The 27,064-nt window shown below is 45.1% G+C and overlaps 1 protein-coding gene across 2 annotated transcripts; it reads left to right on the top strand.

Annotated features, from left to right (window-relative positions):
• The first annotated feature begins 9 nt into the window (after positions 1–9).
• On the top strand, positions 10–26,658 carry appa (amyloid beta (A4) precursor protein a). Of its 2 annotated transcripts, XM_029174920.3 has the most exons (17): positions 10–211; positions 11,933–12,100; positions 13,746–13,869; positions 14,136–14,248; positions 14,333–14,523; positions 14,856–15,190; positions 15,787–15,954; positions 18,711–18,844; positions 19,623–19,697; positions 19,788–19,946; positions 20,435–20,563; positions 20,664–20,763; positions 21,521–21,733; positions 21,822–21,875; positions 22,613–22,704; positions 23,909–24,055; positions 24,238–26,658. In XM_029174920.3, the coding sequence occupies exons 1-17, from the start codon at positions 152–154 to the stop codon at positions 24,337–24,339; spliced, it is 2,364 nt and encodes a 787-aa protein (XP_029030753.1). In that variant the 5' UTR covers positions 10–151; the 3' UTR covers positions 24,340–26,658. The 2 variants fall into 2 exon arrangements, with proteins under 2 accessions (XP_029030753.1, XP_029030763.1); XM_029174930.3 differs by lacking the exon at positions 15,787–15,954 and having other exon boundaries at positions 11–211.
• Positions 26,659–27,064: the final 406 nt, after the last annotated feature.

A 27,064-nucleotide genomic window follows, 5' to 3' on the forward strand; every position in this document is an offset into this window, starting at 1 on the left:
TCCGCAGCAGCTGTGCAGCCTCAGACTCGCTTATCGTTAGACAACACGAGTCACCGCCGGCGGACGCACATTCCCAGTTTCACACCCGACGCCAACGTTGAAGCTTCTCGTCGAAACGCTGCCTCTCGGAGCGTCGTGTCAGCGGAACGACATGGGGGACCGAGTAGCTTTACTGCTGCTGGCTGTAGCGGCGTCGGCTCTGGCCGCCGAGGTAGGACCTTTGTGTGGCTTTTTTTTGTGGGAGAATTTGTAGTATTTTCCACCATATTGTTAGTGTCAGTTTCGGAAAGCTAGCGGGGGTTAGCCAGAACAACAGGAAGTTAAATAACGATACCTTCAGAGCTAAAGCTCGCGGTGTTTATAACGATGTCAGCGACGATACAATAACAGTAAGATATTTTAATAAACAGTTTTAAAATGGGTAGCGATGGTGTGTAACGCTAATCTACATGACTATTAAATATTTTTAAATGTATCTTATTGGACGCGACATATTCGTTCATTAACGTAGACAGCGTAAATTGGTCTTCGTGGTGTGATTGTGTTCACATAAACACACATGAATATAAGCACGCATTTTAAAAGTAATATCCACATCATACGCGGTTTTCTAACAAATTTTCGCAAGTCGTCTGACTAGTTGTATACTGAAAGTTTCAACCGGAAGTGGAGTTGCTAACTGTAGTTAGCTCCGTGCTAATGATTAACACTAATATCACCAAAGCAGCGAGTACACTGTTGACTATTTCATGGAATATGCGATATGTACATGCTATTAATCTCTGATGTTTTAATGATACGTTACCACCATAAATAAGAAATTGCCAGAAAATGCACGTTTACGTTTATTTACATAGAACTGTGGTTCGTTATTCCCTTTTTTAGAGCGAGTCTCCCGTTGAGTAACACATTTATTGAGACTGTGATAATGGAGAGAATGTCTCACAGCTTTAACATTAAGCTGCTCGCATAAACATGTCCGTCTTGTTTGAAACCCATGCTGTGATTTAAAAATAAAACAAGTATATACGTTAAGCTTTTTATTTAACAAACAATTGAATCCATTGCAAATAAAGCCCCGCAAACCTTTCTAAACACTGTTGAGTAATTTGGGACAATTCAATTAGTTTAACCGAATTGAGCGAATAAACCAAACGCGTATTTTGTTACATCCCGGGGGTATTTTTAAGGGAGTGGGCGTGTTTGGGGAACAGCAATAAGTCAATAGGTCGAGTAATTTTCGTTTATAATAAATAGTATAATTGACAAATATTTCTATATGAAACAATATAAAGCGGAGTCCCTGAGTGTGTCACGATCGCAGACAAAACGCTCCTCACTTATTCCAGTCGGGGAGAGGAGAAGTAAGATGGCGGCGGTGCACTGCAGCATTTATCGAGGGCCGGACGCTGGGAGTCCGACGGGAGCGGAGCCCGTCGTTGTTCACCTCTCGGGCATTTGTCTGACCTGGAGCGGGGCTTTGTGCGATCGTCGCCGTTCCACGCAACACGCGTGGCGCTCCCCGCCCGCGACCTCGCGCTGTTGTGCGGTTTCACAATCACGGCTCATCCATTTTTCACGCGTCTCTGCCGCGAACGTCGCTTTGTGAGCGTGCGCCGCAATAACGCGGACTTTGAGCCACGCGAGGTTAAAATTCACGGGTTAGAATTTAAATGCGCCCAGTTTTGTATGTAATTGCGTTATTGGTGTTTGATATTTACTGTTTTAAATTCCCTGTTTTACACCGGGGAATTTACACACACAGAGTGAGATATTGTAACATGGGGATTTTTAACTTGCACTTGTTTCAATAACCTTTTAACACTTGTTCTCTTGTTAGTGGTGTGACTGTACTTGAGGCGGGTATTATTAGCAGCGTGGCCTTGTCAGGGGAAATTACACATTCCTGTGACCAGTGTTTCATGTAAGACCTGCGATTGTGGGTGAGGAGCAGCTGCATTTCGGTTTCTGTGGGACTTTTATGTACAGTAGAGGTTAATAATACTTAATGTTAACAATGTGTGTCATTGTTGTATTTCAAGGATATTATTATATACTTCTGTCTTGGCAAATTCAAGTTAAGCCTTTTTTTGTCTTCAGATCATATCAGTGACATGTGGCAGTTGACCTTCATGGTTTCCTTTTTAATCACTGGACTGCGAATGAACAGTTTGTGCTGTACTTTAAGTAAACCGCCAGCATTGTTCATCATCTACTCCATAACTCAGTCCTTGCCCCTTGCGTCCTGTAGTTCAATTATAAACAAGGTTTCATAAGACAAGGAGGACGAACCGTCATGTGCTGTTCAGGTTGGACATGTGCTTGTTGGCCTTATTTTTACTGCCTCTTGTGAACACACTGGTCCGGGTAGTGGCTCTTCCTAAGGGGGCCCGCCCTGTACATGTAGGCTGTGGCGTGCAGCGTGAGAGCTGGATGCCAGCCTTTGTGTGTCTGTGAATCATCATATAATGGCTCTTGAATGGTTGGAGCGATAGTGTTGGTGTGCGTACTGCAGTCTTTCAGCCTGGGGCCTACCAGCACCAGCCCTCGCCCCTTATTAGTAATCCTTAATGCTGTTATGGCTGTTGGCACTGCCAGTCGCTGTCTCTCTGGCACCTTCGCTGCTGCTCACCCTGCAGTTTCACTTCTTTCTAAGCACTAATATTTCTCCTCTTGCTTTCAGTCCCCCGCCTTTTATTGCACCCACTTTTGTCCAAATCGCCCGCACTAATATTTCAGTGTGTAATTGTGCAGACTGCCTTGCGACAGCCCCCGGGGAAAAGCCCAAGACTGGAACAGCAAGTGGTGTGAAACAATTTACGGATGAGAAGCCTCTTTATCAAAATGATCAGTTCCCTGAGGTTAATGTCGGTGAATAATGCAGTTGTTTTTGTTCATTTTTCATAGTGGTTTTTAGTAGATTCTCATGTGATTACTAAATCCTGATAATTGATTAGTTGCTGGACAGATAAGCACCTGTAATCCTTTTTAAATATTTATTTTCTTTTTTTTTTTAATTATGTGTGGCTTCTCAACTGGTAATACATATTCCTCATCCAGTCCTTGGGCCAGAGACCTGATCAATCAACATGAACTGTTGCACTGTCCGTAATCAAAAGATAAATAAAAAGCATCTAAACCTGCCACACAACGTGCATCCAGAGGCTAGATTTCTTTCTTTATTATGCTTTTACTCAAATGGGTTCAAGTGTAATATCAGCCTCCATTCTCATATTGGCTTGCAGCGCTTTCTCTCTGCCTGTCTCTGTTTCCCTCCGCAAACAGTGGATACCCTCATTGCGTGACTGGATGACCCATGTAAGCCATTAGTCCGCAGCACTTCCTCTCTTATTGCACATCTACCATTTTTTTATTAATCTTTGATTTCCCATCAGCAGGGCAAAATTCCTTAATGAAGCAGAGCACCGTTTTCATGTCGGTTGTGTCAGCAACCAAACTGACACGACAGCTTTCTCAATTAATGCTTCCCCTGCATCCCCCACTGCCTGTCCTGGGGGAGTAAAAAGAATTCCTGACCTTTTTTATACTGCTGTTTCTGTTGTCATGGTTCCTGTAAACCCTGTGACTCTGATGGCCTGGTCGCCTTTTTATAATAATGACGTATCTGTAGCTTCTCAATTGCTTACATTTCACAGTAGTGACATAAATCAGATGTTCCTGGTTTCTTATTCCTAACGTCGGAGTTTCAACATGTTTGTTTTTTTTCTGAAATACCTTTCAGACCCTGTTTCAAAGCATGATAGGAATCTGGTTGTGCTGAATTACAAGGCGGTGCTGGCTCAAAGGTCTCCTTTGTGCTGAGCAAACCTGACCCATGAATGCAACGCTGTGGATAAATGCCAGAAGGTTTGAACAGGGCCAGCGTGTACCTAGTAGTACCTAAGAGGTGAGGCAGTGCTAGGTATTGGACTTGACGCACAGGTGCATGTATTTCCTGTAAGCGTTCGGATCCGGGATTGGGTCAACATCCTCATCCTTTTGTCTGGCTTCGACCTGCTTTAATGGGGAGCCAGAATATGAAGAAGGGCTCTTTGTTTTCTTGAAGTTTGGTTAATGTGACTGTTTCTGGTCAGAGCAGCATGTTCAGTGCCAAGAAACACACGGTTTGTATGCCTCTTCATCTGGTGTTTCTCTTTGTTCTTCATACTAATTTACTCCAATAGGTCAAATATGTAAGCAGCACTCGCTTTATTGCTTGCTAATCTTTGGGAGTTGCGTCTCCTCATTCCCACTTTACATCATTGGAGTGAATTTCTCACCCGGCAGCACCGTTCGTCACCATCGGACAGTTATTCCTCTCTGTAAATATCAGCAGTGTGCCACAGAGAGACACTCTTAATTTTGCTGCTGCTGAGCAAGCAGATGTTGGGGGGGGGGATCTGAATTATAAGCAGAGAAACAAGTTGCCCTGACCTGCGCAGTTGCTCCGCAGCAGCACATATTCAGTCCGTCTTCCAGCAGGACAGAAATCACGCTCACTCGTGGACACACAGCCTCCTTCTGAAAGCATCTTCTTGCTGTTGTTTGTCAAAACGATACCACACGACTCTTGTCTTGTCACCACATATCATATGTAGCACATATGATATGTGGTGTGTTGAATGCCTCTGGTAACGCATGCACACGTCGACCTCAACGATGTGTAATGGACGAGTTGGTGTAAATTTTATTGTCTGTGTAGATGCGTGTCATTGGACTGAGTACACTATTAGAAATCACAAGTGTATACGTTGATAGCTGCATGTTGTGTTTCAGACCAGGTTTTCTGATGAATCCCGCACGAGGGGGTCTTATTTATGAAAGACTAGCGACTCCACTACCCCACCTTCATGCCAGCAGTTTTGATTTATTGTCTGGAGCCCATCGAAAGCCTGAAATGAAGTGGCTCAGTCATAGAGCTATCAGAATAGTAGTAGAAAAGCAGGCCGCAAAAGGCTTTTATCCTGGTAATCCAGCTACTCTGTTCACCATACATTTGCAGCATCTTGGGTACAATTTGCTTAATTAACCCTGTTTCCCGTTAACGGCTAAAATAATTAAAACTGATTCACAAACCAGAACTCCTGTGGCATTTGTCACACCCACGTTATGGGTGTTCCTGGATTTAATATTTGCTTAGTGAATAGCTGTTGAAGCCACAAAGAACTAACTCCTTTCATTCTAACCAATACATTTCTTCCACATATCTCAGAATTATTTCATGTACCTGTAATTTTCCGCCAGTTTCCATTCTTGTTCATGAAATGCACTCGCACTGAGGAACCATTTCACTACAGAACGACTTTGGTTCCAGCAGGAGCTGCTGGAACAGTAGCTGACTTTTATAAAGGTCCTTCTTAATGATTCTGTTCCTCCATTTCACAGCTTTCTGTCAACGCACAAATACCCTTGAGGCTCTGTTTTTGAAGGGTACATTCTTTAATTTACAGAAATGATCTCATCTGTGTCCTTTCACTTGCCTCATCCCATGTTTCCCCATCCTGGGTGCTTGGAGTTGCCATAGCCTCTCTTCCCCAGGTACCTGCTACTTGGACTATAATTAGGCCTCTGTTATTCCTGTTCTTTCATTTCTTCCTCCTCATTTTCTGCAGAACAGGTCCTTTTTTTTGCCTCAATTGGTCTGAAGGGCTGTGTGGTACACACAATGTTAACAAACTCTTCTTTATGAAAATGGTGTCTTTTGAATATGGTGAGTCTGCATCAGTTGTAGTATGCATCAAATCATGTTTTGAAAGCCAAAGTGTGTGAGAATAAATGAGAGGGCTGTGAGAGCAGGTATTGGCGTCACAAGGTGGACGTGCATTCCTCACTGTGGCCTATTTTGGGGCTTGTTTCCTGTTTGGTCTCCGTGATAGAATTGCACTTCCTCCTTTTGTATAATGAAAAGATGTGATGCGCTACTCGTGTCTGTACCTTTTTGCTTCTGTTGTTGGGAACTTTAGCTCAGCCACTTGGTTCCTTGGAGCAGAACAGAGCTGTTCTGTTCGGTTCTGTCCTGTTTCACATGCTCTTTCTTCTGTGCCAGCCTCCTGTGCTTCTGTAGACCGGAACGCAGCGTCAGACATGAGTAGCGTCAACACATGAGTTGTAAATGGTCCACTGGAGACTTGTGTCCCCAGGCAATAAATACCCTCCAAACGAAGAAAACAAATGCATAAGTTACTACTAAAACTGAGGAAAATTTTCACTATTTGGTCAATTAAAATATTTATAGAAAAATGAAACCCGTAGGTTAAAGAATTGTTTGCACTTGTTTGTATACATTTAAAGACTCGCACACTTTAAACACCCCGTTTGATACAAGTAGGTGTTTTTTTTTTTTTTGTTTGTTTTTTTTTTTTTAAGCGGTTTAGTCAGGCTTTAGATCTTAATAGCCACAGTGTGACCTCTGTTTTTAACTTCATACAATCACAGCTCCGTCAGTGTATGCTGGTGGCCCATCATGTGGCCAGTCTCCCAGCTGGATACCAGAGAGGCCAGTTTATAATGCACAACCAGCTACCGTCCTGGAATTCTCAGTTCTCCTCGCCTAAACCCCTGCCTGCCTGCCGAGGCGTATGTAGGTTACACACTCGGACGGAGGCAAAATAAACCGGTGATGAAATTTCTACTCTCAGGTGGCTTGGATAATGGTGTTGCCTCAGCAGAAGGTTGTTAGAACAGGCAGGTCCTTAGAGCTGAGATCAGGCTCCGTACCCATGGTGATTATGACTATGGATACCAAGAGTCCCATCACATCTAGACAAACAGATGCCGGAACTATTTTACTTCTAATCAGATTTTACGAGATTTGCCTGAGAGGCTGAATGCTGAGAAGCTTCCTCCTCGAGACGCTGCTTAATGGTGTTGAATATGAATGGAGAGAATTCATCACGCACGCGTAAACTCTGACAGAGATCATCATTGTAGCTCGGGATATTTTGATATCTGCACCCAGTGAAGGTGCTTCCCGAATTGCAGACATGCGACAAAGCAGGCTGGTGCTGCTCGCCCACTTTAAGTCCACCCAGAGATGATCTGAGGGTTTTAAGTAGCTGCAGCTCTCTGGCCAAGGTGATCATTGCTGCTGCTGCTCTGTGCAAGTGTGCCGAGCATCTGCCACCTCGCCACTCGTCCCTAATTCAGCCGTCACTTATCCTCCGCAGCTAAGCAAACAAATTCCCACGGCGATGCGTCTTGTAAACAACACGGACCGGATCGCGCCGAGACTGGCTGATTACAGCCTGCGAAGAAGGCAATTTAACTTTATTTTGCCACATAATATATTAGTGCGGGCATAAATGTTTAAAAGCTACTGAGGATGACACCATAAAGCCCTTATTTGCATTATGTTACACTGGCAGGCTTTGCCTTCCTCCCGCTCCTACTCCGTGATTGTGTTTGGGAGCCAGCGCTAACCTTCTGCCTCCTAACTCTCTCTGGCTGACATTATCTCGCGGTACAGAACAGTTTGTTCAGTCTGGACCGTAACGTCTTGTCTCGTTAGGTCCTCGTTTGGATGTAGCCGAGGATCCCTGTAAACGGTGCGCGTGAGAGAGACACACATCTCGCTCTCCAGGGAGTCTACCTCCTGGGATGAGAGCTGATCTGAGACACCCTCCTCCCTCATCCACCCCCCTCCCACCTTCACCCAACTCCCCATGGCAGGCCTGGGCCACTCAGATAAGACTGTACAATTAATGGCACCACAGGACCAGCGCCAGCGGGGACACTTCAAAGACTGTGTATGTGCGCGCGCGTGTTTTCAGTGCATGGGAATATTTGAAACCGTTTTTCGGAGTCGTTCTGCCGTTTGTATGCATGTGATGTAATATTTCTTTCTCTGACAACCCCCTATTTACATGTAATGGGTAATAAACGGTTTACTCGCCGCTGCATTTATAAATGTGCTCGGCACCGAACAGCAGGCGAGTGCCTTAACATGTGCGACGTGGGAAAAGACCTATAATACGGGTATATTAGTTAAGACCTATAATATGGGTATATTAGTGAATCTAGCTAGAGTCGAGGCAGGTATTTGCACCTATGCAGTAAGGGGGGCGTGCGTGCGTCACTTATAGGCCACAGTATGTAAGTCACACACTTTATGATGTCTGCAACATGTGCCTGGGTGTGATTTGGGTCATTGTTTCCAGCTGTGGAAGTGGGTCAATTGAACAAAAACGTGAGTTTGTCCTCCTCCAAAAACCTCCTTTGTGTTGCAAACCACTTGCTGAAATGAATAATGGCACCCCAGTAGCATATTAGTATTACAGATGGCTACACGGTGGCAGTGCTTTTTGGGGTGACCATTGCATGCCGACCTTTTTAACTACTGACAGAGCTCAGCACTCCCAGTAAATCTGTGATCGGCTTTACAAGCTTTGCAATTTGTCGTCCCTCTCATCAAATTGTGAAGCTGCTTTGAATCAGTTTTCATTTGGTTCCATCACTTATAGGGAGATTCCTAGCAGTGGGGGGTTCCGCATCTGTGCCTCCATCTCATAGTGCAGCCTCCCGTCCCCCGGTCCATTGCCTGTCATCACAGTGATGGCTATCATGCCAGACTGAGCCTAAAGGGGGTTATTTGTGCTGACCAGGCGGCCGTCCTAATCCTCGGTGCACAGATTACTGCACCCTTCCCCTCCCTGCGGGATGACCCGCTGGCAGATTGGCAGGGCCGTAAAGCAGAGTCGAGGCAGGATAAAGACGAGGGACGGGAGGAGAGGAGAGGAGGAAGCCCTGGTGTTGTTTAACACTCTGGCGATGGTGTGTCACTGCCATTCTTCTAGTCCGTCTATTTCCCACCAGCACAGTGCAGCAGCCACAGCTGGAAGGAAACAAAGCGGCTCCTTCACTCTCTAGCAGCGTTAATGAACCAACACTGAGCTCGGCTGACAGAAGGTGCAGAGATCCCTTCTCTCTAAACCAGCGCTGCCCCCATGGAATTTCTTTTTCTTTTCCCCTCTGTTAAACCTCCCTTAATTTCCCCACATCCTCCTCCTCTGTCTCCAGTCCTCTGTCCCTGCATCTTTTCTGTTTTACCGAGCACTTGACCTTCTGCTCGAGTCCCGAAGACTTATTGTGCAATTCATCTGTTCCCAAATGCGTCCCTGTCTCTCTCCATGGTGGTTATTGTTCCTCCTCTCACTTTCTGCTCTCGCTCCTGGCTGCGCCATCATCATCCCGGGACTCTGATTTATAAGCTCGCTGCAAAAGCTTGACTGCTCCAACCCCCTCCGCCTCTCCTCCTCCTCGTTTTCTATCATCAGAAGACAGAGTGGTGGCGAGATAGCAGTTGATGGGAAGGAAGGGGGTAAAAAGAGAGAGCGATTGGTGAGCGTATGATTTGCTAGCCAAAAGAGGATGACAAAGAATTTGAATGTCAGCTACCGCTTGGCTCAGATTTTCCAACCTATGGCCCCAGCAGCAGGTTTATCTCCCACAGTCGTAGGTGACAGGGAGAGCCCGGAGAGTGGGCCGATATGGTCAGAACGGCACCAGAAGCCACGAAGTGGGTTCATTAAACGAGAGCACGCATGACGTTTCACAGCAGATAATGAAACTTTTCCCTCCGTTTGCCTCGGGTCTTAATATTAAGCAAGATGGGGGTTTGATCTGTGGCTCTCAGCACTGCTCAGCCACAGATGGCCGTGTGGGAATCGAGCAGCAGCCCCTTGAATAAACCCCCATGTGGTGCAGATGGTTGTGTGGCGGGACTGATGGCCACCGGTGATGCCATGTGTTTGATCCAAGGAGGTCTGGAGAGAGAGGACACGCGATGATTTGCGTGTTACAACCAGCAGCTCGTTGTATTGTGCAGTGACTCACGTAAACTTTGCAGCTGTGTCTTTGTGTTACTGCGATCTGAGACAAAACAGCACACGGTCCACAAAGAACCTATTAATGTTTATTTAAAGTTTTATTCACTAATGCATTAAAATTGAAGGAGTATTACAGGTGGGAAACTCTTTTTTAAGTGAACTGAAGCAAATCATTGAGTGATATTTAGAATATTCATCAGTCTCAACGTATTTATCTACTATATGTCAATGTCAAAACCATTAATGTATCTAATTACATTTTGAGGTAAAGTGAGCGCAGCCTCCAGGCTCTAAATGACTTAAAGCCTGATATAGCACCAGTCGACAATAAACCTGTCGGATACTGACTGAGCGATTTATCGCCTGGCACTTTACGACTCTTCAGGCTTTAGATCACGCGTGCCGCAACCAGGGGTGCGACTGCGGTGCGAGAGCCCCGTCACTATATCATGTCATCGCTTGTCATATTATGAATACCTATTCACGCGTTGGATTCATTTAGTGGCAACCCTGTTATTAGCAGCCTGCGGTTTGTGAAACGCCCAGGAAAATGTGAAACAGTTCAAATTTAAAATAAATGCCAATGTTATAAAACATAATTTTTTGCTTTTAACTCCAGCAGTTTTTATTTTCAGTTTATTCATTTTCTAAAATGGACTCTCTGAATGTGTGCATCCCACAGCCATAAACTGATTGTTACGAGCCTCACAAGCGTGTAATGGGACTGAGTAACATTACATTTCACAGGTGCTTCTTTTATTGTCACATTGTGTTTTTGTACCTGGCAAATCTTCTTGTTGTGCCTTTGTCTGGCTTCTGTGGGTGCAGTCGCGTGCAACTGACTGCCAGTAGTGTAAATATGGTCTGTGTGTGTATAAGTGGGATGTAATGAAAGCTGATAAAGTCCATCTTTCGGCGGATACACCAGCTACACTGCTGCTCAATCGATCCAGAGATGCGAGTTTTCAGCTTTAAATTAAATCTAAATTGATGGCTCCCACCAGCTATTCTCATATTGGAGGAGGACTTTATGCCCCCGGCTGCTTGGAGAGAATCAAGTCTGGAGGAAAAAAAAAGAGTACGCCATCCATCCAACAAAACAACATTTGTTTGCCTGCCAGTGCCTTCAAAACCATTAACAAGATTAGGGAGCGCACAAAGGCAACAGTCCCTCGCCCCCCTCCCTCTGTGTCTTTCTCTCTTTCCCCGGTATTCCCTCCCATTTTGTTCTAGCTCATTTGCCAGTACAATGCAGACATTCAGTGGTTTGTCCGCACCTCCTTTCCTGAGGGGAGACTGTACAAAACCCCCTTATACTGACAGACGGACGTGTATCGATACTCAGAAGTGCAAATTAACTAACTAAATAAATAAAGGCATTTATGCCAAAGGCAGGATTTCTGTCACGCGCCAGTTTGCTCAGACGCACATACTGCTTGCAGCCAGCCAGCGTCTGCTGCATTAACGGAGAGAGATGAACCAAAAACAAATCAAAAGACGTTATATAAACACAGCGCTCCCCTGGAAAAAAAACAAAAACAAAAAAAACTTGGCTTGCACGGGCAAAGAGATGTGCACTGCTCCCATAAATGATGCTGCACAGGCCGTTTTGTGTGTGTGTGTGCGTGCGCGTGTGCGCGCGTATGCTTGTGGACAAACAGAAAAACAAAGGGTTTATTGAATTGCTCCAGGCCTCATGTTTGAAGCAATTCATTCCCCCGAAGTTATTGATTTAGTGACGTCCATCACTTTGTTTTTCAGCAAGGCGTTTTGCACATTTGAAACCCAACAATGCGTCATCTCTGGCGTTGCTTTTGGGCGTGATGCTAGCAGTTCCCGGTTCGTTGGACATTCGAAAGGGAAAAGCTTACCTTCCTCTTTTGAGCACCTCGTCTCTGCCCCCACCCCCCCATTCTCGTGCTGCTCTCATCTCACTTTTCATCTCTTGTGCTAATCTCCTTTCTACTTCTGGCCTCGTCTCTATCCATGTAATAAAATTTAATTGCGCCCGCCTTGCATTTTTTAGCGCCAGTGCTCAAGGAGTTTAACATGAGTGGTACATCTCATTAAATCTCTCTCACTCTTGCTGTCTCCCCCTCCACCCTTAGGTGCCTACAGATGTTTCTATGGGTCTTTTGGCGGAGCCCCAGGTGGCCATGTTCTGCGGCGAACTCAACATGCACATCAACGTGCAAAGTGGCAAGTGGGAGCCAGACCCCTCGGGCACCAAGGGCTGCATTGGCACCAAGGAGGGCATCCTGCAGTACTGCCAGGAGGTAAAGTGTGGGGAACCACAACAACCGCTCTCTGTATGCTTTATATGTTTTTATTTCCCCTGTGAAATCAATGGAGTGTGATATTGCATGGTTATGCTGATCTCCCCTTTTAGTGCGTATATAAATCTTTATTGTATGCACTGTCATAGACAGTATCAACCTTTGAAAATGCAAAACAGCACAAGGACACAGTATAGTGAAAAATGTCGAACATATATTTTTAATGTACATTTAGAACTATATGTGGTTCTAAATGGGATCTTCATCTCTTGGGTTGTTTGCATTTTGTTTGGTACGTTTTAAATCATCTGGAACAATTAGGTGGAGGGGAAAAAGCTGCATAGAGTGCTCCTCTAAGACTTCTAAATCTAAGCAAATGCAGGGAAAGACGCCATAATAATGAAATATGCTTGTTAGGAGACAGTTATCGGTGCTTGTTGGTATGAGACTAGTTCAGAGCACAGACAAGTGTGTCCTAAGTGGGTTACAGAGTCTGCAGGCAGATTTGTTTTCACGACGTGTTGCCAGCACTCTGCTCAGTAAACGAGCTTACATGCATGTGACTGGGTGGGCTGGGCTTGCTGTTGGCCAGTGTGACTCTAAGCTGCAGGCCAACGCCCTTCGTTATCTATAAATTTACTGTTGTGCTGCCTTAAAACGCGATTCTTCAGTTCACTAACACGCATCAGCTTATTTGGGGACTGTTCCCACACTGCGGCCCCACCACAGTGTACGCTGCACTGTCTTGGAGAGGAATGATGAAAGGGAGTTGTCTGATAAGACGAGGATGCATAATGAGATTTCCGTGAAAAGCATGTGCTGTCTGGCAGGCTCCGAGGAAGATATTTCCATTGTGTTACATCTGACATCAAATCCGCTGATAACAAACTAATGCTTAATAAGTCATTCTGAGGTCCCGCCTTTAAACTTCAAATATGAAAAATAGGAGCAAGACAAATTAAGATCTTAAAAAAAAACTCTATGCAAAGCTGCAAGACAAAGCCGACTTGGCAAAGGCGAGGCTGACAAGACAACAAGGACTTGGTTTAGTCTTTTTTTTTTTTTTCCCTCAGTGCTGGGAGAGTAAAAGAAAATGGAGGAGGAGGTGTCATGGAAAAGAAGGTGTTTGGAGAGTGATGACACATTGACTATTGTGTAAAGACAGATGTCATGTGTGGCTGAGAGGAGCATGGAGGGACACAGCAGAGCCTGCCAAGTGCAAACAGTATCATTAAAGATCAGAGAATTAATTAAAAATGTTTTCCCTAATTTCATAGTCCACTCCTTTTAATGACATACTGAATAGAAGCTCTGTTTTACTGATCACTCTGTGAAAATTGGGGACACACTGATGGTGCAGCTGCTTTGCTGGACGCTGGTGCAACTTGGGCTTCAATATCAACTGTTCAGAGGATTTTTGTGTAATGAAACCGCTGTGAGAATACAAAGAATACGAACTGCTTGGGCTGAAATGCCAAAAGGTGAGGTGCGTGGGAGTAGAAATTGGTCGGAAATAATTGCATGTGGGTAAGACTGACAGAAGAGAGCATGCAAGAGTTCTGTGGTTATTACTGTTAAAGAGGAGAGGAGGAATAAACAGATTGTTGTGCTATACCCTCATTTTAATACATAATGCTGTGTGTAGGTGTATCCAGAGCTCCAAATCACCAATGTGGTGGAGGCCAACCAGCCAGTCAGCATCCAGAACTGGTGCAGGAGCAGAAGCAAGCAGTGTCGCATGCACATCGTGGTGCCCTACCGCTGCCTGGGTGAGTTCACCTGCGCCGACTCGCAGCATATTGTGTGAAGGCGTTTCCAAAAAGTAGCACTCCTTTTGGACATTAGGAGCAGCAGAGGAAAAGACAAAAAGCTTGCTCTGATTAGGATGGAGGGGGGTTGCCATAGCAACCCGAGGCGATGGATACGCTTTATTAGCGTTATCGGCGCCGGTTGAAACGTGCTTGTGTGGACCGAAGGCTGGGCTGAAGCTACCTGTTGTTTTCGCATGTAATATGTGGATATTGTTTTGCTGCAGTGGGAGAATTTGTGAGCGACGCCCTGCTCGTTCCCGACAAGTGCAAGTTCCTGCACCAGGAGCGCATGGACCAGTGCGAGAGCCACCTCCACTGGCACACTGTGGCCAAAGAGGTGAGTGCGCTCACCTTCACGCGACTTTTACGACCTGTTCGACCATGCGCTGATCCGTCCCCCTCCTCCTCCGGGCCCATGTAGTCCTGCGGAGACCGCACCATGAACCTCCATGACTACGGGATGCTGTTGCCGTGCGGCATCGATCGCTTCCGAGGAGTGGAGTTTGTGTGCTGTCCCGCTGAAGCGGAGCGTGAAGTGGACAGCGCCGAGCAAGATGCTGATGATTCAGATGTCTGGTGGGGCGGAGCAGAGACCGACTACTCTGACAACAGGTACACAGGCAGACACACAAAGACGGGATAAATGAGAGCCAGGCAGCGGCTGAGTAATACATCAGTCATAGAGGCTGCCACTTTCACTTTCAGCTCTGTCCTGATGATTAAATGTCTTTCCAAGAAAACTGCATTTTGATTATAATTTAAAGTCTCTGTCTGTCTGTATATCCCTCTCATCTCTTCATTCATTCTTCTGTCACCTGCTTTTCATCAATTACTCTTGTTCCCTCCATTTGTTTTGTGCTTTTTTTAACTCCGTCTTTCATCTTCATCCATCTCCGTTTCCCTACCATTTTTTTTTTTTAATTCCCTTTCTTCCTCCCTCCCAGTATGGTGCGGGAGCCAGAGCCAGTGGAGAAGCAAGAGGAAACCAGGCCATCTGTGGTTGAGGGGGTCGTGAGTGAGAAGGAGGAAGCCGAGGAGGTGGCGGAGGAAGGTGATGACGAGGAGGAGGAGGAAGAGGAAGTGCTGGACAACGACCAGGATGGAGACGGGGAGGAGGATGAAGATCTAGTGGAGGAGGAGGACGAGGAGGATGACGACGAAATGGTGGACCCGCTGGATGACGACGATGCTGATGACGCCGATGAGCCTATCACCAACGTTGCCATGACGACCACCACCACTACCACCACCACAGAGTCTGTGGAGGAAGTTGTCAGGGGTGAGGAGCCTTTCTGGTGTGGGAGTTTCACATCCCGTCTTTTATGCATAGTGTTGTTTATGTTTAGAATCATTAACAGGGCTCCTGGAGAATTTAATGCAGTATCATTTTAACATCAATCTAATAATATTTGTATGTAGATTAACAAGGAACAAATTTAAAAACGCAACATACAAAACAAGTTTTTTTTCCCCATTTCTATGCTTTGCTAAGCACAATTGAACTTCATGTTTCTCATCAATTAATTTCCTGCTGTCATTTTTTCCCATTGTACTCATTTGTCATGTTGCAGCTTTCATTAGTTACGTTCCATTAGCATCAGAATTGGCTGTTCCAGCTTTATTTCTTCACCTTCAAATACCATTTCAGATCAATTTGGCAGCAAGCTGGCTTAGAAATAAAACCTTGTTCTCTTCAGGAGCCCTGTTTAAACAAAATATTTTATTTATTTGTGAGTATTTCTGGACACGTTGTAGGCCAACACAGGTCGACAAAACGATGCCGCTCCCATGCAACTCTATGGTGAGCTGTAGTGACTCTGGTAGTTGCGTACTGTACTGCCTTGTGAATAAGTGTTCGTGTATGTGTCCTCCAAGATGTGTGCTGGGCTGATGCAGAGACCGGTCCGTGCCGGGCCATGCTGCCCCGCTGGTACTTTGACCGCCAGGAGGGCCGCTGTGTGCATTTTATCTACGGCGGCTGCGGAGGCAACAGGAATAACTTTGAGTCAGAGGAGTACTGCCTGTCTGTCTGCAGCAGCGTCCGTAAGTCCTGCCGAGGGCGGCTAACCCCGACTAGCAGCCCACTGGTCTGAGTGCCTTCTCCGGTTTGTCTCCTGCTTCTGTCGTTTCCTCGCCGTCGGCCTCTAGACATCAACACATGCTTGGTGTGTTCCTCTTCTGAACTGTCAACTCTACTTCCTGGTTAACATTTACTCTCTCCTTACTGCCTCTGTGCTTGTCTGTTGGGCAAATAAATGCGTTTGCAGGCGTTGCCTGTCCAATAGTGGTTTGTGGATTCTTGAAGCCATGATGGATTGGTTTGGTTTTTAAAATGTAATTATTAATTGGCTGAAGCCTGTTCCGTGTGTGCAATGTGCTGAATCTTTGGAGAATCGGGGGTTGCACAGGTTTGATATGGTGCAATTTCACTTTAAATTTGATCTCTGCACACCGATAAGTTGCCTGATGTAATGACATCATCAACAGACAAAATGTTTAAGGGTACTGTTTTCTATTGAAAAGAAGAGGTGAAACACGCTGACAAAACTGTGCTCCTGTAAGAAGAGTTCACTTTCATGCACAATTAGCTTTACAGGCTGAATGGCACTCCCTAAGTTTCTTGACATTACTATTGCTACACTGTTGATGCCCTGCAGACCCCACTGTCGGTTAGATGGGCATTATTTTTTATATTGGTCCAGCTTGTACACGGGCTATAAAATCGCCCAAGCGGGAATTATTTTCCAATAATCTTCACTTCGCTGCACATCTCTGGCGTACGGCATACTTGCTTACATTATTCCATCCCTCATCACTGGTTAGTTCATTCAGTTCACTTAAATCAGGTGTCAAATTATCCCGCTGCAATTTTGAGAGTGGGGATATGTAACTGTGGGGGTGGGGGCTCAATACATCATTAGCCACTCTGAGCACACCTGCATTCTTTATCATATTGTGGTGATTGATTATCAGCAGGCTGCTTTCCTGATGAGTTTCACACCTCGCCAATGTTTGCGGAGCGTTCCCTTCAGTGTTGAGCTAGGTGCGATTGTTCAGCCGCAGACCGAACCGACAGATTTTCCAGTCTGTGTGCTAATAGGTGGAATGTGGTTTAAATGTTTGGCTCGGATGATGATTTTTGTGTTTTGTGGCGTTCAGGGTTCTCGTCCAATACGTGCGCATCCCTGACAAGACGCGCGCGATCTGCCCTGCAGCAAAAGGCAGCGTTTGCCGTCTCCCTATATTCTGATCTAATTTTATCCCCTCCGTGCATGAGCGCCTCGTGTGCTGTGACATACGGGCTTCCTGCTCTCCTGAGCGCCGTGGCTGTGACGGGCGCCTGCAGAGCCTGCCTTTCCCCTCCACCAGCTCCACCGGCGCCACCTGTGCACGTGTGGTCAATTAACAGTCATTCACTGTCAGTGCACCTGACATTTTGTCAAATGGCAGCATTTATGAAGCGTGTCATGAACGTGTTGGAAGTTCATATAAAAGTCAAACCACAAACGCGATCATAGTTGCATTATTTCCCACTGATTTATTATGCGGTAGAGTAGATATCAAATAATAATGTGTTATATCCTGTTTAGTTTCTTTTTTTTCTTTAAATTCACACCTTTTGGAAGTCATATTTTTCCCTACTATGACTAATGATTGTAGTCTCTCACTTGGAGCCACCTGTAATTTAGACATCTATCGGAGAGCTGTAATGAGGAACAGTCGGCTCCCTTACGAATAACTACCAGAAACAACGTGGAACTAGGTAGCAGGCTGGGAGTGTCAAAGGAAACGGACGGCCAGTGATGCAGAGAAATGCCCAACGCAAATGAAGTTTCTTTTCATGGAGAAATAGAGAAACTGAATAACACAAAAGCATCACAGCAACACAGTGTGTTTTACCACATTTATTTAAGGAATCTGTGGATTGAGAATTTACATCCACTGAACAGCCCAATTGATTAACATTCTTGGTTTACAAAATTAAAAAGCGCAAAGTTATGATTTATACATATTTTTCCCCCATTCACTTTAACAACAACAACTGCTGCTGCTGCTACTACTAACAACCTGCCAGATTTGTTATTGCTGCCTGGACAATGGAGGACAGACTTTTGAACACATCAAACAAAACTCAATGTAACTTTATTGTGTTGAGAGCAGAGGACACATCAACAGACAAACCTAACTATAAAGTAGAGGTATGAGAGGATTTTATTTTGTGTAAATGAAATTGAGCAACAGAGACATCTGACCTCTTTGTCTCGGGTCAGATGAGTCACAACCCTCTGTTTTTGTGCCTCGTGAGCCGTAACTAATTTCACGTGACGTGCGACCTTCACGCCGACAAATGCATGCGCACACTGCACAAACCAATTCTGATGGCGCACTTGTGAAAGATAATCAACCTTCCACTGATTAAATCCTGGGTTCATGCAGTATAATAATATGATCCACTTATATTTCTGGCTGGTAAGTCTGCCGCAATCAGTCTCTACTTCAGAGGATAAATTCCAGTGTTAGTGTTTTGGCACGTGAATGAAGTTATATAAACCAAAGAGTGGTTTTGTCTCTCTCTTTCAAAGGACTGCAGGTCGTCCGGGTTCTTGTTTGCTTTTGGAGCACGCTGGCTTCCAGCTACAGCTACTATCTCCCTTCCTTTCGCTCCTCCGTCCACTAACCCCGTTAACCCATTTCAGGCTTTGTGTGACGTCTTTATGTGCCGAGGCAACGCAGCCAATCCCCCAAAGGTGTGAGCAATTACAAAATCCTCTCTTCCTCCTCTCCTCTGTCTCCTTCAGTACCCACGGCCACACCCAACTCCCCCGACGCTGTGGACCACTACCTGGAGACGCCCGCCGACGAGAACGAACACGCCCACTTCCAGAAGGCCAAAGAGAGTCTGGAGGCCAAGCACCGCGAAAGGATGTCCCAGGTAGGAGTAATGTATGAATGTGTTTTCATTTAACTCGGCAGTGGTCAGCAGTTACTGGGTAGTTGTTGCTGTGTGGGAAGGGACACATAAGAGGATTTTCTTTGTTTCAGGGTGAGGACAAAGACATTTCTATTAATAGTAAAGTGGCAAGGAAAGGGAATATGTGCGTTTCTTAATCCCTCCCGGGTGAGCTGACCGAGCCAATTCAACTTTAATTGTATTCCTTAATCAGCGGGCTCGCGCTGCAGTGGGGGGCCAGATGGTCCACAGCAAACATCCACGTTCTTCATGTGCCACACAAGAAAGCTGCGTGGGGGTTTGTTCTGTGTTTGTGACTACAGGGGCTGCAGCATCTGATTTCACAAGGTTGACTTCACCTTTACACGAACTGTGAGGTCGTGATTTTTAGTAAAAGCCTGGAATTGAAAGGAGACTCCCTTCAATAAGTCAGAGGGTGGAAAAGGAAGACGAGTCATTGATATCTCTAAAATTTCATATTCGCTCTCTCCTCCTCACAAACTGAAAATAGCAGTAACTCCCCCATTTTACCATTATTTACTCTACTGAGGGGATCTGATATCAACATCTGCATTAACTGCCCTGAATTTATTTGAGAATTAATATAAATTTAAGACACATCTTGGAAAATCTGATTTTATGCCACAAAACGCAATGAAGTGTCTTACTGAAGTGTCATAACAACCTGTGACGGAACAAATGGAAAGATTAGGTAGATTGACGTGCACCGTTAATGCTTCTCCTTTTTTGTTATACTTAGGTGATGAGAGAGTGGGAGGAGGCTGAAAGAGAAGCCAAGAACCTCCCACGTGCTGACAAGAAGGCTGTCATCCAGGTAAAACACGAGGCACACGTGGACTCGTACGTGAAATCGCCCAGGGTTCCTGGTATTGTCTAATCGTTCCGGATGTGTGTACGCATCCAGCGTTTCCAGGAGAAAGTGGAGGCTCTGGAGCAGGAGGCAACCAGTGAACGCCAGCAGCTGGTAGAAACCCACATGGCCCGAGTGGAAGCTCTGCTCAACAGCCGCCGCCGCTTGGCTCTGGAGAGCTACCTGACGGCGCTGCAGCAGGAGCCACCCAGGGTATGTTGTCTGCTGTCCTCCACCTCCTTGCTGTGGCCTCTCAGCTATTCAATATACTGCTTCTGTTTGAGTTTCATCTGTGGTATTTCCATGCGCCTCTCCGACTTGCTGCAACCATGGGTAATTTAACTTTTCATGCTCTGCTGTTAGTAAAATCTATATTTACTGAATTGCAAAGGCATGTTGATAAAAGTTTGTTTCGATTAAATTGTTCTATGCTGTTTGAAGTTTACTTTGTTAAAATCAAGTACTATTGTTTTGCCCATCACAGTTACACGTATCAGCCAGTCTAGTCTAAATCTCACCTCTCCATTGGTTCTAAACGATGATGCAGTTGAATCAATACATCCCTTGGCGTTCATTCATTGTAGAATCCCTGTGTTGGCCTGCCCAACTGTTTTAGCTTGGTGTCCCCAAAGACACTGCCTGTCTGTGTCGCAGTCTTTCCTCTGCTCCTAACCATCTGTCCTGCTCTCTCCCTGCTGTAGCCTCGCCATGTCTTCAGCCTGCTGAAGAAGTACGTGCGCGCCGAGCAGAAGGACAGGCAGCACACTCTGAAACACTTCGAACACGTCCGCATGGTGGATCCCAAGAAGGCTGCACAGATTAGGCCCCAGGTAGCGTCACATAATGCAACGAGAGGCCAATGCCGTCCTACTTTCAACTTTAGTGTCATAAGAGAAGGCACTCTAACGCAGATTTGTGCGTGTACAATAGGTGCTGACCCACCTACGCGTCATTGAGGAGCGCATGAACCAGTCCCTGGGACTCCTCTACAAGGTGCCCGGTGTGGCTGACGACATTCAGGACCAAGTTGGTAAGTTTGTCATTTCTTAGAGGCTACTACAAGTGACATGAGTACAGAAAAATAAAACGCACTTCAACACAAACAAGACAGAAAAACTGAGTGTATGTTGTTCAGGCCTTCGAAGTAAAATTGAGATGGATGAGCCGGCAGCTGTTGGGCAGAGACGTTCAGACAGACATAATACTAGATCTTGTAAATATTAATTTTAGATGTTTGTCAAGTTCGTTGTGTCACTAATGACCTTGGCTGTAGAGAAATGTTGAGGGAAGACAAACGGCTCTGATTGTGACACATGTAGCGCAGAGATTGGATGCTCCACATTCCAGCCTCCCAAAAATGCAATTTGGTTTGGTTGATAAGGGTATTGGAGCCATTTGGCCTAATTCTTGTGTTCGGAGTCGAATGAAACTGTTTGCTGGGAAGATAAATCCTCCCCCCCTCCCTCTCCACCCCTGTATTTGCTGGCTTTGGGTTTATTGGAATTGCATGCGTCATGCAGCCATCTGTGTTTCCGTCTCAGAGACGGTCACAGTTTGTGCTAGCCCGCAAAACACACACGCAGGAACATGCACAAAAGAAAACGCACCGTTCAGTCACTGCTAAGGAGCTAATCTACTAAAAACAACCTGATTACATCTCTTGAAGGCTGCCCATCTGCTGTGATGGAATGCCATGGGTGTAGTATTTCTAATCTCATAAGGCATTTTGCTTTGAAACTTCCTCTGCTGTGTTCGCTCATCTCTGCATCTCCGTCGTGTCCAATCAGAGCTTCTGCAGAGAGAGCAGTCTGAGATGGCACAGCAGCTGGCCAACCTGCAGACGGACGTGAGGGTGAGCTACGGCAACGATGCCCTGATGCCCGACCAGGAGATAGGAGACGGCCAGACCGACCTTTTGCCCCAGGGAGACACGATGGCCTTGGGAGGAGCTGGCTTCATTCACCCTGAGAGCTTCAACCAGCCCAACACTGAGAACCAGGGTGCGTACTTTGAGCTTTTGCTAAGATCAGAATAGCAGCATAAACATCCAATAAAGTCATAATAAAATGTTCCTCTTTCGTTCTCTAGTTGAGCCAGTGGACTCTCGCCCCAGTTTTGACAGAGGCATCCCAACACGACCAGGTTAGCACCGTTAGCCTTACTCCCTATAAATATTTCATAACAGTGCCTTACAGACTCAAAGCAGATAAGTGGAGTTTAAGGTCAGACGTTGACTTTAGCATTGCCTGCCCCCTTGGTTGCTAAGCTACAAACTCTGCAACTGAGGGTTGTAACGAGTGTCTATTACTTTGTATTCTATACAAATGTGTTGTAGGAATAATTCAGACAAATTGATGGCTTTTAACACCATATTTGCCTTGTAGCCACCAAAGCAACATTTTCAGTGAAGGTATTTAAGATGTTATTAAACATCAATGGGTCTTGTCTTGTCCAATATTTTTAGCCAGTAGGTAAAGCATGCCTTTATTATTTGTTGGTTGTAAACATTTGAATTGTAACATGCTTATGGTTTAAAAGGTTAACATGAACTTCCAGGATCAGGTAACATAAGTTCTGTTCTTGAAATATATGAAGGTCTTTTTGAATCAGAGACTGGAGTTAAACTCAGGATGGTGCTTGTCCTTCTGTCAGCCATTACAGTATTTGCATAGAGCCAGCTGCAGCTGACCTCCATTAAGTCTCCTGCTGTGGCAGTTAGATTTGTGCTGCAGCTTCAGGGTCTAAATGCAGACTGTACGCGCTGTGCTCACTCCAAACTCCCTTTACATCCGTCCGTTCAGCATGAGCGAGCACGTCGGGCTTCGACGAGTGCCGAGTGTCACCGTTTATAATAGATTTTCTTTTTCTTCCCATGCCAGTGACTGGAATGAAGATGGAAGCTTATCCTGAGCTGCGAATGGAGACGGAGGACCGACAGAGCACCGAGTACGAGGTTCACCACCAGAAACTGGTAAACAAATGCGCCCGAAACAATTTCATTCGACCACAAACACATTTAAAATTCACTGGTTTGTGTAAATATGCAGAGACACACAGAGAATGCATACAAGCTTGCCCTCTAGTCCAAACACGCACACGGAGTCAGGTCCATGTCTCCACTTTGTCCTCCTCAAGGTTGTCACCATGGAGACAGGTGCCCATGGAGACATCTGTGATAATGTGTGCGTCATGCTCTCCTGCTCTTCTCTAAACTCCACTGTCCTCTGATCAGAATTAACTTGGCTGCTGTTGATGTCTGTCAGTGTTTAAGTGGGAAGTTACGGGTTATGGTGCGAAAAATCGCCCAGTTCTGCATTTGTTCATTAATCTCATCTAATATTGTAATACCAGCGCAAAAACCTCAGATCCATCCTCAAATCCAAATCCACGTACTTCATTCCTCTCACCTTAGGGCTGTAATCCCTTAATCCCTACATTTTATTACGTATCACATTTCTTGCTTTGACAATGAGCAGTGAGCATAACTTTGCTCCTTCACTTGGCTTTTTTATTTCATATTCAGTGTAGCCTGATCAGTGTTGTCGTTTTATTTTGGAGGAGGCTCAAGATGTATTTGCTGCAGTTTCATAGGTGGTGAATGTAAAGTTGGTGCCAGTTGACTGCTGGTGTCTGTAATAGACTTGTTTTTCTTTGTGCTGAAGAAACCATTTGTCTATTTTATTGTAATAAATGAGCTTCACACAGCGTCATTATTCATCAGAGGTGACAGAGTTTTCTTTTGGTTTGGGATATTTTTTTATCTGTTTGTTGAGCATCAGTCCTTGTTGAACTCTTTCTGTAAATCATCTAATGGTCACAAACATAGTCGTCTGTTGTGTTTGTTCTGCAGCATGATGATGCTGTTTTAAAAGGCAAATAGGAAATGTAAATGAGAAGTGGAAACCAGCAGAAGTAAATGAGTTGTTGGTTGAAGCAGCTACAAGACGCTGTGGGCTCCCTGAGGGAAGTGACATCAGAACTATTTTTAAGCTCTGTTAACTCTGTCTGCGGCGTTGAAAACAAAAGCACCGCTCCGTACTCCTGTAGTGTCCCACTCTCATAGTGATGCATCATTTCCACGCAGCGTGCAGAGTAGTAAAAAAGCTTGTTAAACTGAAATCACCAGGTTATCATGACCGATCGCCTGAGCACTGCCTGCTCTTCATCTCCCACAGGTCTTCTTCGCAGAGGACGTCGGCTCCAACAAGGGCGCCATCATTGGCCTGATGGTCGGAGGGGTCGTCATTGCAACCGTGATAGTCATCACCTTGGTGATGCTGAGGAAGAAGCAGTACACCTCAATTCACCACGGAGTCATCGAGGTGAGAAATGGTGAAGCTTTGTAAGAGTATACATCTATTCATAAATATGAAATTATTACTACTACTGTGCAGCCTTATATATATTTGCCTTTTAAAAAATCCACCCTGGAAGCACTAAAACAATCCTTCAGAACACATTTCTACTGTGTGTAACCCCTCCCCCTCCTCTGGCTCCCATCCAGGTGGATGCTGCTGTCACCCCTGAGGAGCGCCACCTGTCTAAGATGCAGCAGAATGGCTATGAGAACCCAACCTACAAGTTCTTTGAGCAAATGCAGAACTGAGGAGTACATTTTCTCTCTCTCACATACATGCGCGCACACACACACACACACACTGAAATATCTCTTTCCACACATCACGCACCCCTGCCTCGTCCTCCCCATCTGTCCCATGTCTCCACAGGGCAGTGTGGCTTAGATCACTGAGTGACTGAAATAGTCAGTTACAAGCGTCGTGTCTGTAACCTGGGTTTTCTTTTCAGTCTTGCCTGGGTGGTCACTGTGGCCAAGCCTGTTTGCGCCATGTTGGCTCACCTAATGGGAGTAAATTGGCTGTTATTTAAAGAAAATGGGGCTTTACTGTATATGGTTCCTCGACTCAGCCTGCCTTGCCCAGTGCATCGAAAATAAACCCGCCAAAAGGGGAGACAAGTGCATTTGTTCCACCCTGATTAAGGGCCAGAGCGTAGGTGGGTTTCAGTTTTCTTGAACATTTTAGGCCAATCTGACCACTGATCAGTAGGAGAAGAAGTGTAGATCGACTGGGGCCTTGTTTTCAATAAATTGGTTGCATGCATATGTATTGATCAGTCACTTCAAATCATCCAACATTTGGACATATTGATTAGCTTCTATCATATTCTTTGTAATGATTGTACAATGATCTATAGATTTAAATCAAGCAACATGATTTTTTTTCCCCAAATGGGGCCCAGTGTTTCCCCACCTAATGCACCACTACTGCACTCTACAGTCAACACTGGAGTATAAGCGAGCCTCCTCTCCCTCCCTGCCTCATCCACGTCTCCCTCCATCCTCCTCCTCTGCACATTCATACAACAGCTGGGCTGTGTTAAGTCACACAAGGCTCTAATGGGTATCTGGAGATGATGATGACTGTAGTAATTATGTATCCTGAATGAGCTGTTTTTTTTCTCTATGGTCTCCAGTTTTTTCAAAAAAGAATGGGGGGGAAAAAGGAGGAAAAAAAAGTCTACCGATGTAAAGTTCTTTTTTTAAATTGCGTGTAATGTTACTGGAGTAATGCTGAAGTCTTAGCCGTTCCTATGTAGTGCATGACAACAATGACGACAGGATTTGGGAAACAAAGAACAAGATCTTAACGCTGCTCTCTCTTCAGATCCTTTCTCACGTATAGATTGTCATTCTAGCAAGATTGTACATTTAGTATCTTGTGATCACGTGACTTCAAACGGATGAAAAATATAAATATAGAAGTCTAGACAAATAGGCTCTGCTTTCATATCATGTAATTAAAAGGGATCTGTGATTTTCGAATTTAAGTGTTCCACAGTTGTTGTTTGTTTTTTTTCCTGAACCTTGCCTCATTCCTGGAGGTACAGGATGGGGTGGGCTTCATCTCTGTTGTATATTATTCACATCCAATGAAATCTATTGTTACAAACCTTTCAGCATCCCATTTAATTTTTACTTTTGTGTTTGATTCATGTTATCTGCAAAAAGCATGTTAAAGAGGTGAAGGTTCCAGAGATCAGAAGAATGCGAGAAACCAGCATGGGGAATGGATTAGGATTATCGCTGTGTGTTTTGTCATTTTCAGTCTGTCTGGTGTTCGGTTTAGTTGTAAGCGGATGCTGTCTCTTTTTAATTTCTTTAATAATAATTTTGCGCTCTAGTGATGGAACAGGTGAGGGTGCTGGGAGGTATGAGGTAAGTTAGAGGATATGTCTTGCAGTTCCAGATGGATAACCAGCCAGGCAGCCAGCCTGTGTGCGCGTGTGTGTGTGTAATATATTGGATTTCACCTCCCCCCAGCACCTCTCCCTTCCTCTCTCGCATTCCCTTCCTTCAGGCATGCTGCTCACCTCTCTGTCATCAATGCACACAAGACTCCTCAGACGCCTCTCGCCATAGTCTGTATCTAGATGACAGGCGATCACCATAGAGAGGGGGCTGGCGTTGAGGATGTGAGAGCTGGGTCTGAATATTATTGAGGAAAATTCAGGCTTAATGCCATCATTGAAGAATCCCCCCCGTTCATCTTCATTCAGTCAAGTCGTGGAGGTTTGTCACCAACCCAACATTATATAGAAAGAAGTGGAGTGTGACCGATCACTCGGATAATACATAGAGAGGAAGCACAGGGAAGAAATGCTGAACGAAATGTACATATGGAAGCTGCAGTGGGGTGGGTTCGTGGTTTTCAGAGGGTGCTCATTAGAAGCCCAACAGAGGGCAGTAGAGTAGAAGAGGAAAGCAGGATTTTCTTTTTTTTTTTTTCTCTGTGGGTTATATATTGTTTTTATTTTCCACTGTGTTATATTGTGCAGGCATTTGCATTGACTGGGAAACTGCTTTCTACACTGTATTCCATAATAAAGTTTTGAATGTACATACAAATGCTGTGTTTGTGGTGTTTGTAATGAACCTGGTTAGTGCTGATATATTAGTTTGGACCATATACTTACACTGTTTCTCATTCATGTGAGGTCAGCAGTCACCTCAAGATTAAAAGCCATAAACTGGAGCTGACGGGAGACTTGATATGTTGCCCAAGGACACATTTGGGCCTTCTGACAAATTAATCCAGGTCAACCTATAAAGGTTAAACTGGTTTGTGTCCTGAAACAAATAAGGGCACGTTTGCATGTCAACCACAGTCATTTAACAAAAGAAAAATCCATAAAAGAATGAAAGACTTCATTAATTGTTGGAAATTACTTGCGTACAATTTTTTTTATAATGATAATAGTGCTAATATAGTCCTAACAGAAGTGAAACTGCTTAAAGTATCAAACTAGAGTAA

The sequence above is a fragment of the Betta splendens genome, chromosome 2, assembly GCF_900634795.4.
Source record: "Betta splendens chromosome 2, fBetSpl5.4, whole genome shotgun sequence".
NCBI lineage: Eukaryota > Metazoa > Chordata > Actinopteri > Anabantiformes > Osphronemidae > Betta > Betta splendens.

Coding starts and splice junctions, on each gene's coding strand:
- appa (XM_029174920.3), top strand. CDS start 152: ATGGGGGACCGAGTAGCTTTACTGCTGCTGGCTGTAGCGGCGTCGGCT. Junction 212..11,932: donor CGTCGGCTCTGGCCGCCGAG/GTAGGACCTTTG, acceptor CTCCACCCTTAG/GTGCCTACAGATGTTTCTAT. Junction 24,056..24,237: donor TTCACCACGGAGTCATCGAG/GTGAGAAATGGT, acceptor GCTCCCATCCAG/GTGGATGCTGCTGTCACCCC.